Raw genomic sequence first — 17,473 nt, 5'->3', positions numbered from 1 at the left:
CGGGGAGAACGTGCAAACTCCGCACAGGCAGTGACCCAGCGGGGAATCGAACCTGGGACCCTGGCGCTGTGAAGCCACAGTGCTAGCCACTTGTGCTACCGTGCTGGGGAATACCGAAATGGGGAATAAGTTCATGCACAAATGCATCGATGTCCATTTTGGTTTTTGGAAGCACAGAGTTCAATCCAGGCCCCTGAATGTAAGAGTCCATTTAGAAAATTCATGCAGAATCTTCAGAATTAGATGTAAATAAACTTGAGTGGTCCGCAAAATATCACTGAGGCCTGGAGTGTCATTGGTGTTCAAATTAACACTAAAACATTAATGAATAGAAAGAGATTGAATTGGCAAAACGGAATGAGTCATGCATTCAGAGGATGTGCACTTTATCCTCTTAAGTTTATCCTCTTATTAGTTTAATCAGCTAAAATCCAGGGCATGTCGATTGAATCTAGAGCAGCAAAGCTAAAACTGTTCATTTATAACTCCACCAGATCCCTCCTGACCACCTCGAGGTGCGCGAGGGTACGGGCTTGAGTTCCACAATATTTTGACATCTGATTCCATTGGGCGGAATTTGTCGTATTTTCTGGCGGCAGAAGCGGCTCACCGAGATCTTCCAGTCCCGTCGGTGTCTATGGAGTTTTGCATGGCTCGCACGTCCCGTTGCCGGGGAACCCGCTGTGAGGGAGCAGGGTCGACAGCACAAAAACTCTCTCTAAACTGTAGGGGCGGCACAGTGGCACAGTGGTTGGCACTGCTGCCTCACAGCGCCGTAAACCCAGGTTAAATTCTGGCATTTGGTGACTGTGTGGAGTCTGCACGTTCTCCCCGCGTGTGCGTGGGTTTCCTCCGGGTGCTCCGCTTTCCTCCCACAGTCCACAAAGGTGTGCAGGTTAGGTGGATTGGCCAGGTTAAATTGCCCTTAGTGCCCAAAGATGTGCAGGTCAGGCAGGGTTGCAGGGATAGGGAGGGTGAGTGGGCCTAAGAGGGGGACTCTTTCAGACGGTCGATGGGCCGAATGGCCTCCTTCTGCGCTGTAGAGATTCTGCGAGTCTATGATTCTATGAACTACTTTGTCAAGGGGAAAGAAGTTTGATCATATAAGTCACTTTGTGGATACAATCAAAATTAATCCCAGAGTAATCTGCACCTGGGTTTTCCCCAGGAGTCCACTAATTTTTCCCAATTTGTTCATGCGAGGACTGAAAGAGACGCATCACTGTCGTGAAGGCGGTTCGGGGAAGAACACGGAAAAAATAAAATGCTAAATTAAGTAGTCTTTTCCCTGGATATGGGAAGCTCAAACGATGACTATAAAATATAAAATCAGGGATAAAATCAGGAATATAAAAGCAGGGATGTACTTCTGAAGTTTTATAAAGCACTAGTTAGGCCCCATTTAGAATACTGTGAACAATTTTGGGCCCCACACCTCAGGAAGGACATACTGGCACTGGAGCGGGTCCAGCGGAGATTCACACGGATGATCCCAGGAATGGTAGGCCTAACATACGATGAACGTCTGAGGATCCTGGGATTATATTCATTGGAGTTTGGGAGGTTGGGGGGAGATCTAATAGAAACTTACAAGATAATGAATGGCTTAGATAGGGTGGACGTAGGGAAGTTGTTTCCATTAGCAGGGGAGACTAGGACCCGGGGGCACAGCCTTAGAATAAAAGGGAGTCTCTTTAGAACAGAGATGAGGAGAAATTTCTTCAGCCAGAGAGTGGTGGGTCTGTGGAATTCATTGCCACAGAGGGCGGTGGAGGCCGGGACGTTGAGTGTCTTTAAGACAGAAGTTGATAAATTCTTGATTTCTCGTGGAATTAAGGGCTGTGGAGAGAGAGCGGGTAAATGGCATTGAAATCAGCCTTGATTGAATGGTGGAGTGGACTCGATAGGCCGAATGGCCTTACGTCCGCTCCTATGTCTTGTGGCCTTATGGACTAAGCAGAGACCTTTAAGATTATGAAAGGGTTTGATAGGGGCAAATATGGAGAAGATTCTTCCACTTGTGAGCAAGGCCAGAACGAAGGGCAGTGAGTATGAGTTAGTCACTAAAAACATCCAGTAGGGCGTTCCAGAGAGACCTCTATATCCAGAGGTTGCTTAGAATGTGGAATTTGCGACCTTAGATAGTGGTCGAGGTGACTATCATAAATGCATTTAAGGGGAAGCAGGTAAGTAGAGGAGGGAGAAAGGAATAAAGGGCTATGTTGATAGGGGTGAGAGGCAGTCGGGTGCGAGGAGCTCCTGTGAGGCAAAAAACACTTAACACGGGCCAGTTAGGCTGAATGGCCTGCTTCCGTACTGAAAACTCTTATTGGTGGGAAATGGCGTCTTGTATTTTAGACACTTTGCTCTGTTTTTATAATCATCCACGGCCTCCACCAGTAAAGCACTGGCGATTATAGATTCCTCCCCCCAGGCTGAAATTAAAGTCATTGGGCGTGATTTAACGGAAAAATTTCCACGTGTCACTTTGGCCGCGACTGGTGGGGTCTTTCTCGACAGCACGGTTGCGAGATCGCGGGTATTTAACAGCATTAAGGGCCAGGAATTAGCCCCCAGGACCTCATCGCCATTACTGGCTGTCTCGCCGTCAGATTCGCCGGACCCGTGCCTCAGCATCTCGCCACTAACAAGGGGAAGTTGCTTTTAAACGCTCCCTCACCACTCACTCCCACTCAGCACACAAGCATGGCGGTACGCAGACCTGCCCCTCACTTTGGGGATGCCGACCTGGCCAGGCTTCTCGACACCATCGATGTGAGACGGGACATCCTGTTCCCCTTGGAGGACCAGCAAGAGGGTCACTAATGGCGCCTGGGGGGGCAGTGGTAGCGGCTGTCAGTGTGGGCAGCATGACCAGGAGGGCCGCCAGCCAACGCGGAAGAAGACCAACGACCTCCATCGAGCTGCAAGGGTGAGTTACCACCTCTCTCCTGGCATCAGTCCCGCCTGCCACCTCTCAAATCCCCAACCCCCCATCACTGGCTGACACCTCGCACCCTCCCCATATCTGATCTTCATGCTTGCTCCTTATAGCCCACTGGCACCCACCAGTACAACCCCTTCAGGTCCAGTTGCGGCACCCACACATGCCATCTGTTATAGACCCCCCGGCCCATCAAGCATACCGTTCACATTGCCCTCACTTTGACCCCGCAGGAGAAGATAGCCCACAATAAGCGGAAAAGGGCCGGGGGGGCGCGTGGGGGGGTGCGCGGCGGAGTACCAGAGATTCGAGTCCTCTTCCCCGATGACAAACGGGCTTTGGAAATAGAGGGATTGTCCGAGGAGAGAGCAGTCACCAACAGCGAGGTTGGCCTGCAACGTGCTAGTTAACCCCACGCAGTTCCTAAACAAATTGGACTATCTTGCCATTCAGTTGTGTTACGTATCAGTCTCTGTCCATGAGCCTCCATTGTTCAAGCCGCCTTATATCACTGGAACCAAGGCCCGGTATCCACATGTTCCACTGCCATTCAAGGTGTAGGAAAACAGCCTCAACGCCCAGCGTGTTTGACTCACGGTGACATGCAGCACTCACCACACTCAACAATAAAATCACCAGCAATCTGCATCAAGTTGCTCATTCAGATCAATCCATCCCCCTCCCTCCTGCAGCTCCCAGCAGTAAACTCCCCAGCAGTAGAAAGTCGCACCGACCCAGAGTATGCCGAAAGAGAGATAGAGATCCCCTTTCGCAGCCCAGGCAGCAGGTCATCTTCCCAAAATCCCCTTCCAGAAAAAGAAAGAAACAGCAGCAGCAGCAGCCTCCAAGCATTTGCAGCCACCAGCAGGAACAAATACAACCTGCAGCACCACTTGAATATTATTTTATTGGCAAAAAACGATCAAGCTGTGAAGTGCTGTCACAACTAACAATAGCCATCAGCTGTGAAGCTAGAGGCTGCTCCCAGTCGAAGGGAGTTAAAGCGACCATCAGCATAGAACCAAGAGCAGAGCTCTGTCGTGGAAGTGTGTAGTAGGACAGACAGGCAGCAGCTGCAGTTGCCCCTGTTATGGGTATCCACAATGTTTAAACATATGAGGCTTGAAGGCCTCACAGACGAAGAGTCCCGCCTCCCCTCCCCCACCTAACCGAGCGGCGACACCCGACCTGGAACATTTCAGCCCCCAACCAAACCCTACCCCCCCATCCCCCCCCCCCCCCCCCCCCCCAAGTGTCTGGGACCCAGATTCAATGTGCAGGTTAGGTAGACTGGCCACGCTAAATTGCCTCCTGATGTCCAAAGGTTAGGAGGGACCATGGTGATAGGGCGGGGATTGGGCCTAGGTGCAGACTCAATGGTCCGAAAGGCCTCCTTCTACACTGCAGGGATTCTATGATTCCACAAAACCATGAAACATAGGGGCAGAATTAGGCCCCTCGGCCCATCGAACGCAAGGAACTAGGTTTCATCAAATAATAACCAAGGCAGTTCTTTCTCCAAGTGCTTCTGTTTCCAATACATTTGCAGTCACGTTGCACGTTTTACACCAGGATAATAATTTCTGTTTGGGATCGTATCGTAATGCTGGGAATGTTGCACGAGGGAAGTGATCTCGAGGGGCAGCACGGTAGCATTGTGGATAGCACAATTGCTTCACAGCTCCAGGGTCCCAGGTTCGATTCCGGCTTGGGTCACTGCCTGTGCGGAGTCTGCACATCCTCCCCGTGTGTGTGTGGGTTTCCTCTGGGTGCTCCGGTTTCCTCCCACAGTCCAAAGATGTGCAGGTTAGGTGGATTGGCCATGATAAAATTGCCCTTAGTGTCCAAAATTGCCCTTAGTGTTGGGTGGGGTTGCTGGGTTATGGGGATAGGGTGGAGGTGTTGACCTTCGGTAGGGTGCTCTTTCCAAGAGCCGGTGCAGACTCGATGGGCCGAATGGTCTCCATCTGCACTGTAAATTCTATGATAATCTATGAATCAAACCTCAGCAGACAGGAGGTCAAAGGCTTTTTTCTTGTTGCCTTTGGCCTGGAGTATATTTAAACAGGGGGCGGGATGGTGCCCCCCCATTCTGGAGCATCCTTGAATGAGACAGTGGAGAACTCTGTCCCCCGATGGTCCTATCCTTCCTACGTGGGCCGAGGAACCAAATGACTTAAAAAACCGTGCGGCTGGGGAAATGAGACAAAATTAGATGTTGAATCTGGTGATTACCCACCATAAGAAAATCTTACTAGCCACCACTCCATTCATGCTCATGTCTATTTTGTCAGATTGTCTGGCCATCGGGCTCTCGGGTGAGCCCGAATGACTCTCGTGTCTGCAAAGACCTTACTTCATCCCTATTCCACCCCCAGTTGCTTGCCCGCACTGAACTGCAGAGAGCACAACTAGGGTTTGACCCTAAACTGAATCGGCCATTCTGACCCAATTCATTGAAGCTTCCTTCCCGAGCTTTGTCTTTCTCCCTTTCTTTAACAGGCACCTCATTGGTCGAACTCTATTATTGCTCAATACCCCTCCTATTGTTTGAAGCCTCTGTGCTGTTATTCATTATAGCAAGGTCAATTCGTGAATTCAATAAGTTGCCTCAAAAGTTTTTATTAAAAATAAATTTAGAGTACCCTTATTTATTTCAATTAAGGCACAATTTAGCGTGGCCAATCCACCTAACCTGCACATCTTTGGGTTGTGGGGGTGAAACCCACGCAGACATGGGGAGAATGTGCAAACTCCACACAGACAGTGACCCAGGGCCGGGATTCGAACCCAGGTCCTCAGCGCCGCAGTCCCAGTGCTATCCACTGCGCCACATGCCGCCCTGCCTCAAAGGTTTTTAAAGGATCAGGAATTCTACTGGGATTATCGATAACATCAATGTTCAAATTAAATTTGTTGCTTTTGGGCCTATTCGGCCTCTGGTTTAACCATTCCTTCTCAACCCTGTGGTCTGATCATGAAAGGTTGGTGATCTTTGCTTTCTATTGGTTCTGTTGAGTGATAATAAAAAGGGTTCAGAAATCTACTGAGAGTATGAGAAACCAGTGTTGACTTGCTAACAGCAAAGCTTTAACCCACTTTGGTTAAAATATTGACTAATTTTATACATGCATGGGGGAAGAATATCAATGTTTGCAAGTGGAACTTCTCCTGAATGTTTTGTCTCCAATACATTAGCAGCAAGATCCTCTTGGCTCAGTAAAACTTCCACGATGTTGTCCAACAATGGTTTTGGATCCCAGTCTCAATCTGTGATCAGATTGCGCTGAATTATGTGAATTTTGTAAAATGGGCCCCTACATTGTCTCACGAAAGAGTCCGTCAAGGTGTCAGAGTCTTCTATTGAGAAGAAACACCCGTTGATTTACCGCTGACTTGTTCTCTCTCGTGAAGGAGGCCATTCGGCCAATTGAGTCTGCACCGACCCTCCAAAAAAGCATCCTACCTAGGCCCACACCCCCGCCCTATCCCCGTAACCCCGTGCATTGATCATGACCAATCCACCTAACCTGCTCATGTTTGGACTGTGGGGGGAAACCGGAGCACCCGGAGGAAACCTGCGCACACACGGGGAGAACACGCAAACTTCACACAGACAGTGACCCAAGATCGGAATCGAACCCGAGTCCCCGGAGCTGTGAGGCAGCAGTGCTAACCACTGCGCCACCATGCAGCCCCTCCCCTTTCTATATTTTTTCTCTTCAAGAATCTATAATTACATATATGTTCATCCACTCTTTCAGCAGTTTTAGGTTTTTTCTTTTAAAAATTGTCTATGATAAGGAGAAACCTGTATCGTGTCTTTCACAAACTCAGGATGTTTTTATTAATTCATTTACTGGATGTGGGTGATGCTGGTTAGGCTCCGCATTAATTGCCCATCCCCAGTTTCCCTTCAGAATTGGTGGTGAGTTGCTTTCTTGAACCGCTGCAGTCCTTGAGGTGTAGGTACACCCACAGTGCTGTTAGGGAGGCAGTTCCAGTCTCAAGTGCTTTCCAACCAATTAAGTACTTTTAAATTCCAGTCTCTGTTGCAGAGTGGGAATTGTGACAACCAATTGCACAAAGCAAGATTCCACTAACAGCATTGGGATTATCAATAATAATCTTTATTAGTGTCACAAGTAGGCTTACATTAACACTGCAATGAAGTTACTGTGAAAATCCCCTAGTCGCCACACTCCGGCACCTGTTCGGGTACACAGGAGGGAGAATTCAGAATGTCCAATTCACCTAACAAGCACGTCTTGTGGGAGGAAACCGGAGCACCCGGAGGAAACCCACGCAGTCGCGGGGAGAACGTGCAGACTCCGCACAGACAATGACCCAAGCCGGGAATCGAACCTGGAACCCTGGCGCTGTGAAGCAACAGTGCTAACCACTGTGCTACCGTGCCATCCCTAAATGACCAGATAATGTGTTTTTAATAATGTTGTTGAGGGCTAAACATTGGCCAGGACACTGGGGAGAACGCCTCAGCTCCTCTTCATGTAGTGCCATGTGGTCTGCTATGTCCACCTGAGGAGTCAGACTGGGTATTAGTTTGATCCCTCATCTGAGAACACCACCCCTGACGGTGCAGTACATCCTCAGTACTTTGTGGGAGAGACAGTCACCTGTCTCCCTTCTCAGGTAAAGGTAGAGAAGAGGTTTTCTAAATTTGGGTATATAATGTAATCATATTTAATCATTGTGGGGGAGAAAGTGGGACAATAGTAATGTCACTAGACTAGTAATCCAGAGGCCCAGGCTAATGCTCTGGGCACACGGGTTCAAATCCTCACCACGGCAGCTGGTGGAATTTAAATTCAATTGAAATCTGGAATTGAAAACTAGTCTCAGTAATGGCGGCCATGAAATTATCATCGATTGGCACAGAAACCCACCTGGGAAGGAAGTCTGCCGTTCTTCCCTGGTCTGGCCTACAGGACACTCCCGAACTACAGCAATGTGATTGATTCTTAACTACCCCGTCTGAAATGGCCGAGCAAGCCACTCAATTCAAGGGCAATTAGGGATGGGCAACAAATGCTGGCCCAGCCCAGCGATGCCCACATCCCATGAAACAATAAACAAAATATTTCAGCAATTGCGATTCACCCATTCATTGTCCAAATGGACAAATCCAGCATTTAGCACAAAATCCGTAACATGTAAAGTTTGGGTTTGACTATTTTCCACTAACCTTGAATTCTGATTAGCTCCTATGTCTTTGCTCCGATCTTGAGCAAAACCAATTAAACTAAATCGAATAAACTGGAGGACAAATTAAAGGGACAGCCCCTTAAAGGGATACTTGCCCTGAACAAAAATAAAATCAAAAAATGAAACATCAAACCAAAACGTGATTTAAGAGGGTCGGAAATGCCACCCCAGTCCCCGCGGTGCCCACGAGGCATGGCAGACCTCTCCGATGCCGGAAAACACCGCGTGCTCCCTCTCCAGAGAACCCTGCCCGCAAATGTATTGCAGTATAGGGACCCTATTTCTTTATTGAATCTTCAGTCCTGGTTAACAGTCCAAGCCACAAGCCCCAGCGACTGGTAAAAAATATAGAACCCTTCATTATGTGGACTTGTTCGACCCATGTTTGAAATATTTGTGCTGCATTTGTGTAGGTTTTGAACCTTAAGTAAATGTAAGCAGATAAAAATTGACAGTCGATGTGATGAAAGATTCATAAGCTTGTGTTGCAAAAGCTAAGCAACTAACTATTTTTAATCTAAGTGCTCTGGAGTTCTGTTCGACCGCTGATACCGAACGTTCACCATACAGTGACACCAAAACTCCCTTTTGTTTCTTACTCAATAACCGTATTCAGTCAAACAAAGAATAACTGTTAAAACATATTTAGTATGCTGATGCCTTGATGTTTTGTTGCTGCATGGAGCTCTGAATAGTGCATGTACTGTTCTGCTGTGTAAGTTTGCATGTGGTAACGGTATCCAAAAATTGGGTGAATATTCTGTTTAAGTATAATTTGAAAGAGTGAATGCACGATTAAAAGAACTTCAGGCTTTGCCTTAACAGAAAGGTAACTGCTGTAAAACCTAAAATGTGATTTGTTTCTCTCTGATTGGAATGATGGCGGAATGACTAAGAATGTGCCTGTGAAACGCAGCATTGTTCCTTGGATGTGTTGTGTATTCATTGCTGGTGCTTGTTATTTGCAGCAGAGGCAGATGTGAATCAGAACAATGGATCCTCCTCAAAGCCAAAGAAGATGGTGGCGACAGGCTCCAAGAACGTAGAGGACCCAAAGAATGCCTGGAAGTCACCCAATACAGCTGAGGCAGCTGTTCGCCCACACTTGGTCCGCCTCTTTTCCCGTGACGCACCAGGACGTGAAGACAACACCTTCAAAGACCGCCCATCGGAATCAGAAGACCTTCAGGCCATCCAAGAGGATAGCTCAGTTCCTGTGGCGGACTCAGATTTGATGGAAGTGCAGAAACTGTCTTCACAATCATCAGCTAAGAAGGGACAAGTAGCAAAACAGATGGCCTCTGCAAGTGCCTCAGACCATGCTAAGCAAGCTGGAGGAGCCCACTCGAGGCAAAGAGACTCGGGCCTACTCGACCAGCTGGGAAAGTTTTTTGGGCAAGAAGGTCCCAGGAGAGTACCTGAGAAGGGCAAGGTGAGCTCTGAGGACTAAACAGGAGCCTAAAACTCTCAGAAGAGGGGTCTCCAAACTGTCTCAGTTAGCAGCAAGAATTGAAATGGCCAGGGCGCCCACTCTAAATGTTGATGGTCTTTTCCCTGCTTTAATTTTTTAAAGATAGTTTGTTTATAATGAAGAACCCCTGTTTTTTTGTGTGTGGCTTGTACTAGAACGTTGGCAGACTCATTAAGCTTGTGCGTTATGTTTTCCACCTTGATTATTGTAAAAGGACCGTGCATGGCTAATATGTAAATAATAGTTACTGGTTAAAAAGGCGTGTAATACAGGGATGAAACAAGTGGAGCTCTCAAAATCTTTGAGGAGCTTTCAGTTTCTGGACTAACTAATTCATCAAATATTATGACAATAGCTTCTAAATTCTTGATGCACCTTACAGCATTTAGCTGTAAGATGAGACCAACATTGATTGGTTCAGTGATTTGGTCAAAAATAATCTCCTGGAGAATCAGTGAATGATTTGCATTCCCTAAATCAGGTCATCTGGAGTGAATTGGTTCAGTGATGTCTCCAGTAGACAGAACCTTGAGGTTTCTGACGCTGGTTTAGCTCACTGGGCTAAATCGCTGGCTTTTAAAAAGCAGGCCAGCAGCACGGTTCAATTCCCGTACCAGCCTCCCCGAACAGGCGCCGGAATGTGGCGACGAGAGGCTTTTCACAGTAACTTCATTTGAAGCCTACTTGTGACAATAAGCGATTTTCATTTCATTTCATTTTCATATCAGGTGCCCCCCTTGGCGGGGGTTTTACTTGAAATTTGTATTAGCCTGGTTGTGGCCAAATTAAGTTCGACCCACTCCGACGAACAATCAGTCACTTAAAAAAAAGTACATTTTAAGATTCTGTTGTAGCCACTAATCTTCGCTAAAGCTATCTTTACGTTAATTGGCATCACTTTTATCTAATCGCACTTGTAAAAAAAAAAATTGGCCCGCCTAAAATTGTAGAGATCGAACCGTTTAATTCGCGACCCGTTTCCCTTTCTGTTAGACTGTTCCACGGCTTTGTTTCATTGTGTTTGTTGTGGTCTGCGATTATACCTCATTAATAATGTTGAATTGAAAGTAATTAGTATCTGCCAAAGCTTTTGCTTGTCATGACTGGCTAAGATCGTTTCTCGCGCCTTTTGTGCGGTCCCTGCGTGTTGGGGTCGCCCTCCTTGCAAATAAACCTTGACTCAGAGAAAGCGAGAGCCCAGGCGAATGTGAGGAAAGAACGTAGCGGGCTTTCGTTGCCTTGTACGATCTTTCAGACACAAATTAGTAAGTCAGGTACAGCCAGCTTCATCATTAATATTGCTCATGAAGGTTGATTTCTTACTGCTGGGTAATATATGGGTTCAAACAACAATTCTGCAGAACTTTACACAGGAAACAGAAATGTGCTGGCAATGAATGGTTCTAAGGTGATCACCCTGGTGGGGTGATTTTAGAATCCTATTCGATTTCTTTTTCTTAAGGAACCTGACTGTTATCATTCCTGTACAATATACAAATTGCTTGTCCTTTCTCAGTACTGCACGTCACTTTTGTGACTTTTTTGCAGCATGTAAATAAGTGCATTTGTAGCTCTTTCTTGAAGCTGTCAGACCCAGTCCGTCAGAATGATCATAACGTGATGTTGTGCTTTAATAATCGCACACAGTTGTGGTGTGGCCATGAGAAACATAGTGAACAGCTGTTGTACATGGCACACATTCAAGTGAAAGAGGAGTGGCACCAAGCATTCTACCGACCCATTATAGCGTGATATCCTCCCCATTTTACCCAGTGACAGATAAATAGAGATGCTACAATTTGCATTTTATTCTTGGCTAGCCGAACAAACCTGATCGGCACCTCATCTACAAATTACACTGCGCAATTTGATTCTGCAGGAAGGTTAAAATAGAATTATCTTGCCTTGGATTGGGAAAGGCATCCCCTGAACTATCCTTCAGAGAGTGACGTGTTGAATGCGATTGAAAAGCGTTCTGAAAAAAATTATAAATGCCACAATAAAATATTTTGTAAAAATAAAGAGAAGCATTCTGAGATTGAAGAGGACGCTTCAGACCTGCTGTGTGGTTGGGGAGCAGTGCCTAAGAGTTCAGAATTGCCTAACGCTCCTAATCCCTAACCCTTCAGCTCTACCAGGCAGGAACGGGCTCGCTGGCAGTCGCAGTTAAATGCATTCGCCTGGCTGCTCGCCCCTTCTGCTCGTGTCAACGCATTTTTCTCTTAAGGTTGTGCCGTCCTCATGAACCCAGCCCACTGCTGCAATTAGCAGCAACAGTTAGACACTTGCTCTTTGTGCGAGCTCTGCGCTGCGTTAAACCTGATTGCGTTTGAATTTGCAGAAAAACACATTCTTTGACAGGAACAAAAGTGATTGGGTGGGAATAAACGCCCACACGCCCACCAAGGAATGACCCGGTGAATTTTTCTCTTGCTCACACACAGACACACAAAAACTGAAATTCGGTGCTGCAAACAGTGCCATTTTGTTCAGTAGCGAAGGCAGTATTGAGGATATGGGAGTATTGTAATTGGTGCAGTTTATGCAGGTCGAATAGCTGATCACCCTAAACAGTCACAGAGACACATCCTGCTGCCTGTATCCAACACACTGAGATGTGTTGGAAGGCAAAGGAAGTTGTATTTTAACCAGTTTCATCAAACTTTTGTAATAGATGCACATTTAAAGTTTCAATCAAAATGACTCCACAAACTGCTTATGCAGAGTGTCCAGGGTCATGCAAATTAAATGTGCTCCAGTAAGGTTACTTGCATTCTTGATACAGTGACTGCAGTGCCATTTCTGCCTGGTAATCCTCCGATGATGGAAGTTTTTGTGATCCTCTGATCAGAGATTTCTGTTGGAAGTATTTCCCACCAGTCTCCTTGAATACTCTGAGCAAAAGTAGGTGTCATCGGCCTCGCACCAGTGATGTTAAACACACTTCAAGGCAGCGTGACGATTTAATCCCTCGTGAAAACCCCGTGCCTCCGGGGTTGTTCTGTCGTTGCAATCCACCTCAAGTCCCACTATCGTTCCAGAGTACCTCTGCTGCCCACCCCTCTGTCTCCTGACCTGCGTCAGAACCTCCAGTTCTATTTCATCAGCCCCACCCTTGCCTTTTATTCAACCCTTGCATGTTAACCTGACCTGGTTTTGCTGCTGGTTCGTTCCCTATTGCATAGAAACATACATAGAAAATAGAAGCAGGAGGAGGCCATTCGGCCCTTCGAGCCTGCTCCGCCATTCATTATGATCATGGCTATTACTCGAGCTTGTGTTCCCCATTCCAGCAGTGACAATGCTTTGGAACTAAGGTATTGGGTGTGAAAAGCTTTGAGACATAGATTCATACTATAAAATCCCTCCAATGCAGAAGGAGGCCATTCGGCCCATCAGGTCTGCACCGAACCTCCGATAGAGCACTCTATCCAGGTCCGCTCCACCCCGCCCTATCCCCGTAATCCTGGAACCTAACCTGGACACAAAGGGGCAATTTAGGGTGGCCAATCCACCTATCCTGCCTCATGGCATCGCGGGCCCTTGGCTTTCTTCTGCTAGTGCCTCGCCCAGGAGGGGGGTCTGAATGCTGCCTGAGAGGATGATGTGTTTTCATATTTTTCTCGCCAATTTGGCCTCAGTGGGCAAAAGGAAGCAAAATCCAGGTGCATTGCTTCAAGGAGTGGGGTGAAAATTGAGCATTTTGCTCTGGGGGGAGGAAGTAGGAAAAGAGCCAGAAATAACACCACCCCTCATCAAGCCAATCCCCTGAGTCGGCCAGTCATGACATTGATGTACCCTTGGCCTAATCACGTACCTTCTAAGGTAAAGGAAGCTGAAAGTAACAGTGAGAGTGAAGAAATCAAAATGGATTCTCATTGAAGATTGTAAAATGTGTCATATGTCTTTCTAGTATTTGTTGCAAAGAATTGCTCAGGAGGCCAAGGGTGTTATTGCCCGATTAAAAATGGTCACTTTTTAAAAAGAAAATCAAAGTATTAATCAAATATTTCAATAATCCAAACCGAAGAACGTAATGCAAAGCTTTGTACAAATCATGTCATTGGGTAGTGGGATTTAGTTTCTTTTCATATAGATAAGTCAGTAGATAATGTCAGTAGACATGTTTGTCGTCATTGTCTGGTGTATCCGATGAAGTTTAACTCACCTTCCTGTACACTTCAGCCAAAGCCATTTGTAAATATTCACACTGCAGTGTTATATGGGACATACAGTGCAAACCATACAAGTATCTTGTCTTCAGGATTGGTAGGATCATGATTGAACGGCATGCGTAATCAATGTCCTGATTTGTTGGGATGCAATGGAACTGCCTTTTATTTTTAAGGGGGTTTTGGGCTAAATTATTTATTTTCTGGGAGCTTCACAGGCGAGAAGGGAAGTGGTTGCAAGTCCTGGTGTTTCGACTTTTGCTGAGGCCACTCTACCACTGATTGCTAGGCAATACTGGCAGCCACCTGGCGCAAGTTCTCCTCACGCCACCCTATGCTTCCCCCAATTTTCTCCTGTCCCGAGACTGGGAAGTTGAGACTGCGTGTCTTCTTTTGAGAATAGGCAAAAAATTACAGCCACTCCTGACTCGAACACACCGATACATCACGAGTCAATCCCAACTCAACTCGCCTGCCTACTGATTTGGATCTGAATCTATGATCTAGTGAGGTTTCCACTGTGTGTGCTGCCCATTTGTTTCGAATTGTCTTACTGTGTAGTCAATAAAATAATTGGTGTGTTCAACTACCTTTTTTTTAAAAAAAAAATCACATTATATCAAAGATGTTTTTTTTTCTTACAGTTTTGTAGCTGAAGATTAACAATATACTGCAGCAGATAATGTCCTGTTGGTTATCTGTGTAACAGAACTGCATCTTTTACACTGTGACTGGCTTCAGTTTCATTCTAAACTGCATCTTCTAACAAATGTAAATGGCTGTTAATTGCTTACATTTAAGATTATGCATTAAACTCTAACCTGAATGTAGCTATTTATGAGTGGTGTACATGAGTATGTGTTGTATAATGTCTAACCTCTGAAGACTAGCTGTGTTGTTTTCTCATACACTTGACACACGGTAGATTGGCAACCACACTTGACACACGGTAGATTGGCAACCCTTTACCTTTGAGTTACATTCTTGGTGGATGATAGAATTTGTACATGAACCAACAAAGAATGCTCATTGATTTCCAAACCCTTCGCTGGCTTGTACAGATTGAGTAGCATTTTAATCATTCTCATCCGATGAAGAATGGATGGAAGATTGAAGATGTGCCACCATTGTCCACCCTGCGCTAGACTTTCCAGAGGCAGTCCTCGGCTCACTCAACCCTAATCTCTGAAGGTTCGGGATTTAAGATCCAGACTCGAGCACACCGTCTAGGCTGAAGCTCCAGGGAAGTACTAAGGGAGGGCGACACTTTCAGTGGTGCCGCCTTTTGAATAAGCCATCAAACCAAGGCTCCAGCTCCTCTGCCAGGTAGATATAAAAGATACCAGGGCACTGTTCAAAGAGCAGCCGGGAGTTCACTCGGTGACATTTATCCCTGAACCAACATCACTGAAAATAGGTGATCTCATCATTTATTCCGTCGCTCTGTGTGGACTCTTGCATGTTCAAATTGGCTGCCGTGCTTGCCTAGAGTGCAGCAATGGCTAAATTCAAAATTATTTATTTGGCTGCCAATGCCTTGGGACCTATCGTTCCTTGAAAAGAGCTGTAGAGTGGTAAGTCCCTAAGTTTTTATTTCCCCTTGAGGAGATGCGCGCCTCCAGATTAGTTTCCTAATCATCAACATTCTTTCTATGTGACCTGGTAACATGTGTCCATCGATATGGTGAGTGACAGCCACTGGATGTGCTAATACAGGAAATGGTCTGTCCGATTTAAGCACCGCAGTGAGGGATTCAGTTAGGAATGTGCAAGATTGCAATGAAGCAAAGTCGACCCACTTTAAAGATGTGGCTGGTTAGTGAGTAAGCCACGTGATTTGGAGACAATGCATTGCGGTGCATGAGAAATTGGGATGTCGAAAGAGCACCGTCCTTCCTGCTTTCGAGAAAGAAATGACAGTTTAAGTGGTCAACGCCACCGATCAAGTTTAGTGCGAGTCATAGACATGTTTTCTTTCCCTTTATCCTTTCATGGTATGTGGGCGTCGCTGGTAAGGCCAGCATTTGTTGGCCATCCCTAATTGCCCGCGACCTGAGTGAACCACGAGGGACGTGGAAGAGTCAACTGGAGTCACATGTAGGCCAGACCAGGTAAGGATGGCAGATTTCCTTCCCTAAAGGGACCAGATGAGTTTTTAAGGACTATGGATGGTCACGATTACTGAGATTAACTTTCAATTCCAGATTTTATTAATTGAATGTAAGTCCTGCCAGCTGCCATGGTGGGATATGAACCGGTGTCCCCAGAGCATTACCCTGGGCTCTGGATTACTAGTGCCAGTGACATTACCACCATGCCACTGTCTCTTCCCCTCCATGTTTTCATAGAACATTACAGCGCAGTACAGGCCCTTCGGCCCTCGATGTTGCGCTGACCTGTGAAACCACTCTAAAGCCCATCTACACTATTCCCTTATCGTCCATATGTCTATCCAATGACCATTTGAATGCCCTTAGTGTTGGCGAGTCCACTACTGTTGCAGGCAGGGCATTCCACGCCCTTATTACTCTCTGAGTAAAGAACCTACCTCTGACATCTGTCTTATATCTATCTCCCCTCAATTTAAAGCTATGTCCCCTCATGCTCGACATCACTATCCGAGGAAAAAGGCTCTCACTGTCCACCCTATCCAATCCTCTGATCATCTTGTATGCCTCAATTAAGTCACCTCTTAACCTTCTTCTCTCTAACGAAAACAGCCTCAAGTACCTCAGCCTTTCCTCATAAGATCTTCCCTCCATACCAGGCAACATTCTGGTAAATCTCCTCTGCACCCTTTCCAATGCTTCCACATCCTTCCTATAATGCGGTGACCAGAATTGCATGCAATACTCCAAATGCGGCCGCACCAGAGTTTTGTACAGCTGCAACATGACCTCATGGCTCCGAAACTCAATCCCTCTACCAATAAAAGCTAACACACCGTACCCGTACATCTTCTTAACAACCCTCTCAACCTGAGTGGCAACTTTCAGGGATCTATGTACATGGACACCGAGATCTCTCTGCTCATCCACACTGCCAAGAATCTTACCATTCGCCCAGTACTCTGTCTTCCTGTTATTCCTTCCAAAATGAATCACCTCACACTTTTCTGAATTAAACACCATTTGCCACCTCTCAGCCCAGCGCTGCAGCTTATCTATGTCCCTCTGTAACTTGTAACATCCTTCCGTACTGTCCACAACTCCACCGACTTTAGTGTCATCTGCAAATTTACTCACCCATCCTTCTTCGCCCTCCTCCAGGTCATTTATAAAAATGACAAACAGCAGTGGCCCCAAAACAGATCCTTGTGGTACACCACCAGTAACTGGACTCCAGTCTGAACACTTCCCATCAACCACCACCCTTTGTCTTCTTCCAGCTAGCCAATTTCTGATCCAAACTGCTAAGTCTCCCTGAATCCCATGCCTCCATATTTTCTGCAGTAGCCTACCGTGGGGAACCTTATCAAACGCTGTACTGAAATCCATATACACCACATCGACTGCTTTACCCTTATCCACCTGTTTGGTCACCTTCTCAAAGAACTCAATAAGGTCTGTGAGGCACGACCTACCCTTCACAAAACCGTGTTGACTATGTCTAATCAAATTACTCCTTTCCAGGTGATTATACACCCTATCTCCTATAAAC

At 46.4% G+C, this 17,473-nt stretch overlaps 1 protein-coding gene across 5 annotated transcripts in view; it reads left to right on the top strand.

Moving 5' to 3' along the window:
* Window positions 1-17,473, top strand: part of LOC140385128 (myelin basic protein) — a 213,178-nt gene that overhangs the window by 154,912 nt on the left and 40,793 nt on the right. For all 5 annotated transcript variants that reach the window (XM_072466963.1, XM_072466965.1, XM_072466964.1 and 2 more), the window contains one exon: window positions 9,139-9,602. In XM_072466963.1, the coding sequence (XP_072323064.1) occupies window positions 9,139-9,602 (464 nt within the window). The remainder of the gene's footprint in view (window positions 1-9,138; window positions 9,603-17,473) is intronic.

The sequence above is a fragment of the Scyliorhinus torazame genome, chromosome 11 (genome assembly GCF_047496885.1).
Source record: "Scyliorhinus torazame isolate Kashiwa2021f chromosome 11, sScyTor2.1, whole genome shotgun sequence".
Classification (NCBI taxonomy): Eukaryota; Metazoa; Chordata; class Chondrichthyes; order Carcharhiniformes; family Scyliorhinidae; genus Scyliorhinus; species Scyliorhinus torazame.
Note: the sequence above shows the minus strand (reverse complement) of the source record. Positions and strands in the feature narration are given on the sequence as shown.